This window comes from Mastigoproctus giganteus, chromosome 3 (assembly GCF_048544385.1).
Source record: "Mastigoproctus giganteus isolate SK-2022 chromosome 3, ASM4854438v1, whole genome shotgun sequence".
Taxonomy (NCBI): Eukaryota; Metazoa; Arthropoda; class Arachnida; order Uropygi; family Thelyphonidae; genus Mastigoproctus; species Mastigoproctus giganteus.
Window position 1 is genome coordinate 136816809 of NC_143577.1, and position 13661 is coordinate 136830469.

A 13661-nucleotide genomic window follows, 5' to 3' on the forward strand; every position below is an offset into this window, starting at 1 on the left:
ATTCTTTTTGTATTTTCTCACATTTCCTCACGCAGCATTTCATCATCTGGTTCTTATAGAGCTTGAAAACGATTTCTTGTTTCAATTATATAATCGTTGGGAATATTTTCTACCTCCAGTCATCTAGGGAAAATCATATTCATGACCTTTTTCAGCTTAAGCTTGAGAGTTATGTGAAGTAGCTGATGATCACTGCCACAATCTGCACCAGGAAGTGTCTTTGCTGTGATAACATTGGAACGCTATCTTTGATGAATATGGATGTAATCTATTTGATTCCTTGTTTTATGATCAGGAGATTTCCATATCGGGTATTGCTGAAAGCAGGTGTTACATTCGACAAGACTGTTCAGATGACAAAATTCAATTAATCTTTCTCCCCGTTCATTTTTTGTGCCAAGACTAAACTTTCCACATTCCGGACTAGAAGAAACTGTCTTGCCTACTTTTGCATTGAAATTACGCATAAGTATCCAAACATCCATTTTTTGGAACCAGGTCAAGAACTGCTTGGAAATTTTCATAATAAACATTCATATCTTCATCTGTGGCTGTTAATGTCGGTGTGCATATATGGAACTAAAACTGTGAGATTTACTAGTTGACTCTGAAGTCTGCTCGTCATCATTTTACTATTAATAGGATTGCATCCAAGAAGAGACCTTGAACATTCCTTATTCAAAATGACAACACCTTGGTCACTTGGTCTTTTACTTGGTCACTTCAGTAAAAAACAACCAAAGACTCATTTCTAGCGCTGAAATGACGCTTACCCTCTTCTTTGTTAAATTTAATTTTGCAGGGCACACAATGACATCCATGATATCGTTAACGACAGTTCTTGGAGTTGTTTTTGTTGTGGTCTGTGTGACATCAAAGTGGTTTGAAACGGGTTTTTCTTTTTTGAATTTTTTAGTTGTCGTGTATCTGAAATGCGGATCTTCTATTCTGACGCAGCACAATTCGTTTTAAATTCCTGCAGTGTTGTGCTTGGTGTCCATACTTTCTGTCGCATTTCTTCCTTTTAGAGTTCATTCTCTTTTTGTCTTCCACTCATTGTATACTTTTGAGACGGTTGTTCTCTATACACAGATATTCTTTGTTTTCTCAATTATGGTTTATGCTGAAAGTGCTTCAACAATAGCACCTCTCTGAATATCGGAAATATCACCTGCCTTTTCCATTACTGGATCGGCTAAGCCCACGAAAGAAAGCGTATAATATTTATCTGATAGCAAGGAACTATTGATCATACCATGTGCATACCATACGTTTAATCATCAGTTGTTGTTAATTGAAAAAGTAGCCCGCTACGCCGCCATGCTACTCTGACTAGTCGTGTTGAACGTACCTTGCGGCAAAGAAGAAACACGCGTTTTCGTGCACCTGCAAATGCATTCAGGATCGGTCTGAAATGTGCATTTACGGATCCGAAAGATTTAATATGTCACAGTATTGGCTACTTAGTGAAAGGTCTGTTCATTGTCAAGCCTTACATTTTAAGTGTGAAAAAGTCAGGGATTATTTTAATTTGCTGCAGAATATGGCAATTTCAGAAGGATTGATCAATGGCACGAGACTTATAGTCAAAGTTATGCATCAGAATTGTTTGGATCTAGAAATAATAACAGGAGAAGCTAAAGGAAAACCGGTACTCATACCGCGTGTAGATTTGACTCCATCCGATTCGACTTCGCCATTTTCATTTGGCAGTTTCCAATTCGGCTGGCTTTTGCTATGACTATAAATAAAAGTAAAGGGCAAGCAAACGTTTGATAGAGTGGGAATTTCGCTTACTAACCCTGTATTTAGTCACGGCCAATTGTATGTAGTAATGTCTCGGATCAGATCATTCCAGCATATTAAGATAAGGTTACCAGAAGGGCACAAGAATATAAAAAATGTGGTTTTCAAAGAAGTATTTTAGAGATTGTGCTACATTTTGAACGTGTGAAATTGTTACACAATGTGCACATTTTGAATAATCGGAAAGATGGTGAAACGAAAGAAAATTTATAAGTTTTATCAGATACAAGAAATGAGAAAGGATTCGACGCGTACTGGCTTACCTGCTCACGACAAAACACGCACTGCATATCTTTAGTACAACTAGAGTAACCTCTGCTACCAACTGCGAAATTTGCGCAACAGGTACAGCTAGTATGATATTAAATTAGAACAATAAATAAATCGCAGTGTAAAGTAATTTTTTATTATTTTTCGCATAAAAATGAATGCTTGTAATTGGTATATTATAGTAACATACTTAAAAAAGATTCAGGGCTAAAGTCTCAGACTGCGGGAAAAGTAACAGACTGTAATTTAGTACAAAGTTCACCATGTCTTTACACTTGATATCGATGGTTCGACTGTTGATGATCCTGCTCAGATAGCAAACAAACTGAATGAGTATTTTGCATCTACATTCACACATGAGGAGTTATTAAGGTTTGAGAATGCCACAACAGGGTGCTTAATGATTTTGTAATAACTGAGAACAAAGTGAAGGAGTAAGAAAGGCACCTGGGATGGTTGGGATCTATCCAGTTATATTAAAGGAGGCGGCAAAGGAAGTAAGCAAACCCTTAGCCATAATTATGAGCGCATCCTTGGACTCAGGGGAGGTCCAGACGGACTGGAGATGTGCAAATGTGTTCCCAATTCACAAAGGGGGATCGAAGGGTGACACGAGTAATTACAGACCAGTTAGTTTAACTTCTATTCCGGGTAAAATAATGGAATCACTGGTTAAAGATGCATTGCAGATCATCTAGACAAGACTGCAGCAATAATTCAGACACAGCATGGGTTTCTTAAGGGAAAGTCTTGTCTAACAAATTTGATTGGTTATTATGATGTCGTTACAAAGGAACTGGATGCAAAAAATAATTTTGATATCTTTTGACATTGTTGCGCATGGAAGACTACTGTACAAATTGGAGCAGAATGGTATTAAGGGTAAGTTGCTACAATGGATAAAAGGATGGTTGAGTGGGAGAAGACAGAGGGTGGTAATCAATAGGTGCTGCTCTTCGTGGACAAATGTTAGTAGTGGAGTCCCACAGGGTTCGGTGTTGGGTCCACTGTTGTTTTGTATATTTATCACTGATATTGATGAAGGTATATCAGGCTTAGTGTCTAAGTTTGTTTTTGTTGTTATTTGGCTTTTAGGAGCATTAGCAACTAAGGCCATATTGTTACGGGAATATGCGGTGGTCATTCCCTGACCTTTCCGCATCCTCCGTATTTGGTGGTGACGGGCTCGAACCCCGATCTAATCAAGAAGCGTGTACAAAGCACTGCCTGCTCCTTCCCACCTGGCTAAGGGGGCGCCATCGAAGTTTGCAGATGTTACAAAGGTTGGCAGGGTTGTTAATGACAGTGTTACTACAACAGGATCTAGAAAATTTGGGCAGATGGGCTGAGAAGTGGCAACTGAAGTTTAACTTTGACAAATGCAAAGTACTTTTAAATATTTGATTTATTTAGATATTGTTGGATTATTTTTTATTGTTATAGGTTTTTTGTAACAGTTTGATTTTAATAATATTATTGATATAATTTTTTAAAGTTAATTTTCATTTATGTTTAGCTAATTTTATAATGGTAGTTACGAGATCTGCCTTAAACACGTCACGGGGTATCGTGACTCACAAGGAAATAGCCGATGGCGATTTACGGGTGAGTCATGATTTAATCCGTTGCGGAACCTGTGGAATATTTTCCAAGATCGACCTGGTGACTAATCATAGCTCACCTGGAGATTCTTTTCTTTCTGATCGATGTAAGGAGTGCACCGATCTTAAGTTACAATTTTGTGCACTGATGGAACAATTTGAGTCCCTGAAAAAACGGGTGCTTACCCACGAGAATAATGCATCTGGTAGCTCGTCAGGGACTCAAGACTCCAGCAATCTACCAAGTGATGCACACCCGATTCGGGCCTTAAAACAGAAAAACCAAGTGCAAACTACTCTGGTTAAAAAGGACATTGTTTTATTAGGAGACTCCATTGTCAGGGAAACGGGAAATATTTTTTGTAATAAGGATAGGTGGAGTAGAACCAGGGTATGTCTGCCGGGGGCAACTATTAATGATGCACCAACAGATTGTCAGATTTTAAGGGGGGTAAAGAGAATATTATTATTCATGTGGGGACAAATGACATTAAGCGTACACGAACTGACGATTTGTTGGAAAAATACAGGACCATGCTGAGGAAATGCCGCGAGCTAAGCCACAATGTCTATGTGTCTGCAATTCCGCCCAGACACCATAGGAGAGATTATATGTTAAAAACCTTGTGGATTAACTCAAGACTTGAAGGACTCTGCAAGGCTTTAGGGGGGAAATTTCTCTCAGCATGGCCCACACTTGTAGGTAGAAGGAATTTGTTTTGTAGAGACGGGATACACTTAAACAAAGGTCGTGCAAAAGTTTTTGTCAGTATTATTGAGGATACCTTAAAGGTTCAGGGAAACTGCTAGTTAGGGGGGATGTGGGTAATACTGACACACGCGTTTATCTGATAATATTGGTCAAAGTAACTCTTACACATACCTCAAGAGTTGTTATCTGTTACCCCAACTGGACATATTATCTAAATGTTCTGGGGGCAGAAAGGTTTCAAGTGAGCGGGTAACTAATGCCAGGGAAGAGAGCCTAAAAAACTTCAAGGGTTGTGTTAGGGTAGTTAAATATACAAGAACAATAAGTCTTAATTGTTTATATAGGAATGTTAGAAGTGTCGTCAATAAAATAAGCGAATTCTAACTGCTGGTTAAAACAAGTAACGTGAACATAATATGGCTTACGGAGACGTGGTGCCACCCAGAAATTGGGGATGATGAGTTTCAGTACGGCTTGTATAATGTATTTAGGAAGGATAAGGTAGATAGAAGGGGTGATGGGGTAATCCTTCTTATCAGAAGCAGCATGAGTGCGACGATAGCTTTCCCGGATTCAGACATTTTACGTGCTAGTATAGAATCTGTATGGTGTGAGATAGTTGGAAACAAAGGTATAATGCGAGTAGGAGTAATCTACAGACCAGGTGATTGAGAAGACTATGACGAAAGCCTCTACATGCAAATGGAATGGGCAAGTAGACGTCAATGATTTATTATGGGTGATTTCAATGTCCCTCTAATTGATTGGAGTAAATTGGAAGGAAACTTGACGTGGGGAACAAAATTTTTAAATCAACTAGATGACTGTATTTGTATCAAATTGTCAGGGAAAGTATTAGAGAAAAGAATATCCTAGACCTCATCATCACCCATGAATCAGATGACATAACAGGCTCACAGTAGAGGAACCAGTACCAGGAAGTGATCACGGAGTTCTACGGTGGATGATAATGAGAGAGATAGCGGTAGTAAAAGGCAAAGGAATGGGTTATAATTTCAGAAAAGAAAATTACGATGCCTTAAGGTACTACATGGCCTCTATTAACTGGGTAGATATCACACAGAGAATGAACACAATTGAACTGTGGTATGCTTTTAAAACATTAATCACAGATGCCTTGAATGCGTATTTACCATTAAAAAAATACTCTCCGAGGAGGGTTCCAAGTTGTATGAATAGTGAAGTTGCCACATTACTTGAGCAGAAAAAGGTGGCATGGAAAGGTTACAGAGCAATAAAAAGTACTGAAGCCTATAATAGCTACAAGATGATCTATAATAGAGCCACAGAAAAGGTTCGACAGGCAAAGGCAGTTTATGAGAAATCACTAGCAAACAGAGCAAAGAGGGGGGATAAGGAAATCTTCACATATATAAATGCCAAGAAGAGCAGGACAAACCAGATCGAACCTTTACGTAAGGGAAAGGGGATAGTATTAAATACACCAGCTGCCGTTGCAGATGAACTCAACAGTTATTTTGCATCGATATTTACAAATGAAAACCCTTTTGTGGCAATGGGAAATTGTGGGAGCGAAGTTGAAAAATATGTAATTAATGATATTGAAATTTCGCAAGATTATTTAATGAAAAAACTTTCGAGCCTGCAGGCCAGTAAGGCTCCTGAAGTTGATGGAATATACCCTATAATCTTAAGGGAGGCGGCAAGTGAGTGCATTGAACCATTGAGGCTAATTATGCGAGCATCACTAGACTCAGGGCAGATTCTCTTGGATTGGAAAAGTGCCAATTATCTCTAATACATAAGGGAGGCTCTAGGAGTGAAGTGGGAAATTATCGACCTGTCAGTCTGACTTCAGTGGTAGGAAAATCATGCAGGCAATGATCAAGGGTGGTATTCAGGATAATTTGGATCGAATTGAAATTCTCAAGGATACTCAGCATGGTTTTGTAAAGGAAAAACCATGTTTAACAAATATGGTTCGCTATCTTGAAAAGGTCACTCACGAACTGGATTTAGGGAATAATTTCGAAATTTTTTTTATTAGATTTCAGCAAAGCTTTTGACTCAGTCCCACATGAGCGGTTGCTTTATAAGCTGGAACAGGTTGGAATCACTGGAAAAATCCTTAGATGGATAGCAGGATGGCTTCAGGGCAGGAGACAAAGGGTTGTGATAAATGGCTATTCCTCAGATTGGGTTGCTGTAAGAAGTGGGGTTCCCCAAGGATCAGTATTAGGACCAATGTTGTTTTTAATTTTCATAAACGACATCGATGAAGGGATAGAGGGCGTAATGTCTAAATTTTCAGATGATGTTAAAATTGGTAGAGTAGTTAATGATCGCTGTCAAGCTGAGCTTCTTCAGAGAGACCTAGATAGACTTCAGGAATGTTCAGAAAAATGGCAGCTATGCTTTAATCCAACAAAGTGTAAGGTATTATACCTGGGAAACAGTAATCCCAAAATAACCTATTTACTTGGTGGAGTTCAACTAAACCCAGTACTCGAGGAAAGGGACTTGGGTGTTATGATATGGTCAAACATGCAATTCTCTGAGCATTGATAACAACTTTTGCAATTAGAGATAGGGACGTGATAATCCCATTATATAAGGTTTTTGTTAGACCACACTTGGAATACTGTGTTCAAAGTATGGAGACCGCACCTAAAGAAAGACATCGAGCTTCTTGAAAGGGTGCAAAGACGAGTAACTCGCCTGGTGAGATCGGCAAAAGGGCGTCCTTATGAAGAAAGACTTCGAATATGTGGGTTGTAGAATTTGGACACTAGACACCTTAGAGGAGATTTGATTGAGGTGTTTAAGGCTCTGAGAGGCATCAGTAAAATGAATGAGGACGAAAATTTCAAGATTATAAATGATGCTAGAACTAGGGGACGTAAATCCAAGTTACGGGGGGCAATGTTTATGTTGGACTGCAAGAAGTTTTATTTCAGCCAGCGAGTTATAAATTACTGGAATAAGTTGCCTACATGGGTGGTAGAGGCTGACAGTTTGGGGATTTGGTTGTTATTTGGTTTTTAGGAGCATTAGCAACTAAGGCCATATTGCTCCGGGATATGCGATGGTCATTCCCTGACCTTTCCGCATTCTCCGTATTTGGTGGTGACGGGCTCGAACCCCGGTCTAATCAAGAAGCGTGTCCTAGGCACTGCTGCTGCTGTTCCTTCCCACCTGGTTACGGAGGCGCCTGACAGTTTGGGGAAATTCAAAGGTCATCCGAATAGTACCTTCGGGTTAGGGAAGCACATAGAATGGAAAGGTTTAATTTCATTTTCTTTTATTTATTATTATTTGTTTTATTTTTTTTTTTTAGCATTGTTTTATTCGTTTTTTTTTTTTTTTTTTTTGGCTGGTGCAGCATAAGCCATAGGTTTTCTTGCACCATGCGGCCATTATTAATACTAATACTAATACTGCATATGGGTAGAAGTAACCCCAGAGAAACGTACCAACTGTGTGGTACTACACTTAAGGTGGTAGAAAATGAAAAAGACCTGGGAGTAATTGTGCAGTCAGATATAAAGTTTTCTGAGCAATGCAGACAGGCTGCCAGGTCAGGTCATGGGGTGTTGTCAATGATATACAGGAATTTTGTTAGCAGGGAAAATGAGGTGATTGTCCCTCTGTATAAGGCCATGGTCAGGCCACGCCTTGAGCACTGCGTGCAGGTCTGGAGGCCTCATTTTAGGAAGGATGTAGATTTGCTTGAGCGTGGACAGAGAAGGGCAACAAGATTGGTGAGGGGAATGAGGGGATCCTCTTACCACGAGAGGCTTAAGTTCTGCAAATTGCAGCAGCTGGAGACTAGGCACCTGCGCGGTGATCTGATTGAGGTGTATAAGGCCTTGAATGGGTTCAGCACGCTGAATTCTGATGGGATTATTCCACTTGTGTAGATTACGAACCTTAGGGGGCATAAATTGAAATTGAGGAAGGATAGATGTAGAATAGATGTGCGGAAGTTGCCTTTAGCCAGCGGGTGGTTAATTGCTGGAACAAACTTCCATCTGTCGTTGTGGAAGTTGATAGGTTAAATAAATTTAAGGAGGAACTGGACAAATATTTAGATTGTTTTGTAATTTTTTTTTTTTTTGGCTGGTGCTGCATAAGCTCATACGCTTGCTTTCTTGCATCACATGCCACTACTACTACTACTACTACTACTACAATAAATTAACCAAAATTATTATTGTGACCACATTTAATTACATTTCATATTGGGAATACCTCCACAACGACTTACCTATTTGGTTATACTTAGAATAAGTAACGCTTCCTCAATAAAGAAATCTATCGTTATTTATTCTCAGTCCCAGCGGATACCACCAAAACAGACGTTTAAGGATATATATGAACGCTTGCTTAACAGGCTCCTAAAAGTTGGAGAAAAGCTTCAGAGTTAGCGGAAAGAAGGACTGACGCCTAAGCCTCTCGAAAAAAGGAAAGGAGTCACATCCATTTTACTCGCACTCATTTATACCTGGAATAAATAACGCTTCCCAACAGAGAAGACTATTTCTACTTATTCTCAGTGGATACCACCTGAACGGCCACTTAAGGACTATTTGACTCTCATCGGTGGGTGAGTAGTAAATAAACCTACCTGGGTAGGTTTATTTACTACTCACATTTCATATTGGGAATACCTCCACAACGAAGCTGTTAGATATAGTAAATAAACCTACCTGGGTAGGTTTATTTACTATATCTAACAGCTTCAACCCAGTTGTAAAAGAAATTTCATAATATGAGATGCCAGATGGTGTCTAGTAGTTTACTAATTAATGAAAATTCAGGACTACAGCCTCAGACTGCGAGAAAATATACGGACATATACGTTAGTGTAAATGCATCATGTGTATATATTATGCCATCAGGGGTACCTAACCCACCCACCGATGATGGGCCAGAGAGCTCTGAAACGGGCATCTGGGTGGTGGTATCCACTGACAATAAGTAACGCTTCTCTATTGGAGAAGCGTTATTTATCCGAGGCAACTCGTTGTGAAGGCATTTACAATATGTGAAATGAAACGATGTCACTATAACTTCCGTTAATTTTGTGTGTACAGACTTGATGCATTTACACTAACTTACATATATAATAACATATTAAAATTTGATTTGAAAGTGATAACGACAGGTGGAGAGCTTACCATGCCCCATTCTGGATGAACTGCTTCTACACCAAGGTATTCTACATAACTTGCAAAACCTTCATTAAGCCACAAGTCGTCCCACCACTCAGGAGTTACCAGATTACCAAACCACTATGAGAAATATTAAATCAAATACATAGCTGTAGAGATCAAATTAATAATTAAAAGAAAATAAGTTATTTAATAATGAAATTCTAAAAAAAACTTCTAACAATCGAAATTCCAAGGAAAAACTCCTAACAGCAGAAATTCTAGAAATAACTTAGTCTTCTTCAGGCTATCGTCATTTCATTAGTTTTTACTATCAGAGTGATCTATTTTTTTCACCAGCATGCTTCCTAATATTCAACTAAAATACAAAAAGAGCGATGACCATATAATTAAAAATTATATTTTTAATATCCGACAATAAAACTCATGTTAATACCTCTGATTTTGCCTTTCTGAATTACAGCTATTGTGTTCCAGCAATTCTTTCCAGAAACTGTGTTAGCACAAATGTCTGCATTCAATTGTTTACAAACAATGCTCGATATCTCATAGAGAGTATTACTGTAGTATTGTAATCAAGGTCCCGTAGTGTTCTTTGAGTTATTTCACTTCTCCTGACAAGGGCAATACATATGGAGATTTTTGACATATGGAGATTATGAACATTTTTATACTGTTCATTTGCTGTAAAAAAAGGAGGCTTAATCAATTCGAGAGTTGGCTGATATACATACCATGATTTGCTAGACGCAGTGCAGCCGAGGCAAGATAATGTTTCAGAAAACTTTCCTAATCGTCATGTGCTAAAAAATAACTAAGTCTCAGAGAATACATGAACGCCTTGTGGATATTTGTTCATTTAGAAAATTAATTTCTGATGGTGATAGGCACATCAACACCAGAACTGAAAGAAAATAAAGAATCTTTATTGGCCCTACCAAATATAAATATACATTGGTGTGAAAAACTTAAGGATCAACACTATTTCTAAAGGTTACAACCACAAAATCTTTAGTTAAGGTACTCTTTACTGATGAGAGTAGATTCAGTCGCAGCAGCGATTCTCGACGTCAGCTAATCTAGCGAGAGGTTGGCACATGGTATCACCCCGAAAATACCACTGAAAGGGATCGATATGGCGGTCGAGTGTTCTCGTCTGAGGAGACGTTATCTTGGATGGACGTACACAACTCCAGATACTGGAAGGCGGTACTGTAACCAGTGCACGCTAATGTACTGAGGTAATCGTTCCCCATGTGCGTCTTTTCCGAGGTGCCATTGGCCCGAGTTCGTGTTTATGAATGATACACCACACCCCATCGCACTGCAGCTGTTGATATGCTTTTGGAAAGTGAGGACATTGTTCGTATGAATTGGCCTGCCCATTCCGTCGATCTAAATCCTATCGAACACATATGGGACGCTCTGGGGAGACGCCTAGCGGCTCATCCACACCCACCAGAAAATGTCAAAGGAACAGAAATCTGGCCACCCCTAATGTCTATACAGGCGATGCAAAGCCTGTATCGACATTAGGGGTGACCATATCTCCTACTGAAATCAAACTTAACTGTCTGGAGAACGTTGGTTAGAACAGTGGGCAATGAGAACCCATGGGGAATTGTATATAAGCTATGTACTGGCAAGACTAAAATATACAATGGAGATACAACATACTCTATTGGAGGTGCTGACCAGGAAAGTATGTCTGCGATTTTGGATCATCTGATTGGAGATACTATCTCTGAGCAAGACGATGAGGAAAAGGTGTTGATGAAAAGGCTTAATCATGCTTACTCTGGGGTACATGACGAGGATCCCTTTAGCCTGACTGAACTCTGTGATGCAGTACAACACATAAGGAATAATAAATGCCCAGGGATGGACCTCATTGAAGGAGAGGTCATTTAACGGGCTCATCGACTGATACCATGAATCCTTCTTGAAGCTTTTAATAGCTGCCTGCATGAGGGGCCTTTCCATCACCATGGAAGGATGCCCTATTAAAGCTGATACTGAAGGGACCATCTAGGTCAAAGAATGATCCACGGATCCACGATATTATCGACCTATTGGCCTCCTCCCTGGATTAGGAAAGGTGTTTGAAAGGATGCTGGCAAGACTATACTGAAAAACACTTAGGCTGGTCTGGCAGACAATATGGTTTTACTCCAGGTCGTGGAACAGAAGATGCACTTCGGGCATTGCGAAACTATATATTAGGCTCGAACAGTAAGTATGTCCTTGGAATCTTTATTGACTTTGAGGAAACTTTTAACTCCATTCAATGGAGCAGCGTTCTTATGATGTTGAGACTTGCAGGCTGTTCAGCTAAGATCTTTAGGGTGGTAAAGGACTACTTCACGCACCGTACAGTGACTGTTAATTCGTCGGTTGATTATATTGTACGAGAGGTGACCAGGAGATGCCGACAAGGATGGGTTTTTGGACCACTAATGTGGAACCTAGTTTTGTAGGACTGGTTGCGTAGGGACTTCGAGCATACAGAGATGGTGGCATATGCCGATGATCTCGTGTTGCCTATTGAAGAAAATACACGGATGCAACTAGAAACCAGGTCAGATCAGGGTTTGTTTGAACTTAATAACTGGTGTAGGTTACATAAACTGACTGTATCAGGAACCAAAACAACGACAATGGTTTTCAAGGATCAATTTTCGAGTAGAATACCCCCGGTTGTTAGAATGAATGGGTCGAGCCTAAAATCGGCAAGCAATTAAAATATCTAGGCATTATGTTTGACGGACCTTTGACTTTCAACTCACATGTTACTTATTTATAAGAAAAGGTGAGGAAATTTATTGGGATGATTACTCGAATCACTAGAGTTTGCTGGGGAATAAAAGGTAAGGCCCTGAACTTGCTATATGAATGTGTATTTATCCCCATGGTAACGTATGGTGCACCAATTTGGTTTGAACGTGTAAGTGGAAAAGTATTTACTAGAAAGCTCAGTTACATTCAAAGAATAATGCACCTTAGGATGTGCGTATGCAGGCAGAACTGTGTCGACCCCAGCTTTGCAGATTGTGACTGGAAAATTGCCTATTGATCTGAATTTATTGTATTGTGTATTGACTTACTTCATCCGCCATGGCATTCCCTGTTCTTTTCTCAATATATACAGGTGGAGATTTTGGCAGATCCCAGAAAGGAAAGGACAAGAATCTGAGATGCTTTGGTAAAAGTCTGGTAAGAGCGTTGGAGTGTTTGTGATAAAGGGCAGATTACACAAAACTTTTTCCCAGATTTAAGAAATGCAGACTCGATAAAATTCAAATGGTTTGCCCCAAACGTACAAGCTATGTTCTTATTAACTGGTTATGGTTCGATTAATGCAAAGTTGCATGATTTAGGAATTAATGAAAGATCTAGTTGCCATTGTGGCGAAAGAGAATCATGGGAACATATTATGTACAACTGTGAGGAGTACTGCGACCTACGAATTGAATTGATATCTCGGGTTAGTAATCTCAATCTTATGGCAGAAGCCTGGGAGACAATTCTAGTTGATAAACAGGAGAACTTCTTGGCTTTCCTAGCCTTTGCAACTGGAATATTTCTTAGGCGGAAGACTCTTCTGCATCTGGAAGCCTTGGATTTGTAATGCGGTATGGTGTATGCCGAATTACCTAGAATTTTGTGAAATCGTGGAGGCTTGAGTCTGCTATATCCACTGCAACTCCGCTCCTTATACTCAATTACCTAAAGTTCTGTGAAATCGTGGAGGCTTGAGTCTGTTATATCCACTGCAACTCCAGCTCCTTGTGCTGGAATTTCTGCTCTCGGCAGCTCTTGGCGCTGGAATTTCTCTTCTTGGCAGCTCCTAGGGCTGCTGGCTTTCCAACAGACTGTGAACAGATGCAGATCTTTCCAATGAAGTTCGGACTTTGTCTGAAATTTAATTATATGTATATTTTATTTTTTATGTAATTTGATTATTTTTCAATTTGTTCATATCAATATTTTTGGTCATGGCAGGTTTATTCCCACCCTGTACTTGGGCAAACAGGAGAGGGAGTATATAAGAGTACTGCTAAATTATGTGTAACTGACAGCGGGGTTGCAATTGGTTGGCTGAGACCGCTTTAAATA

At 39.5% G+C, this 13661-nt stretch overlaps 1 protein-coding gene across 1 annotated transcript in view; it reads right to left on the bottom strand.

The window, feature by feature from the left end:
* The window catches only part of LOC150088284 (aminopeptidase N-like), a 488751-nt gene that overhangs the window by 240224 nt on the left and 234866 nt on the right, over nucleotides 1–13661 (bottom strand). The window contains exon 6 of the mRNA XM_090369447.1: nucleotides 9552–9665. Coding sequence (XP_090225573.1) covers nucleotides 9552–9665 — 114 coding nt within the window. The remainder of the gene's footprint in view (nucleotides 1–9551; nucleotides 9666–13661) is intronic.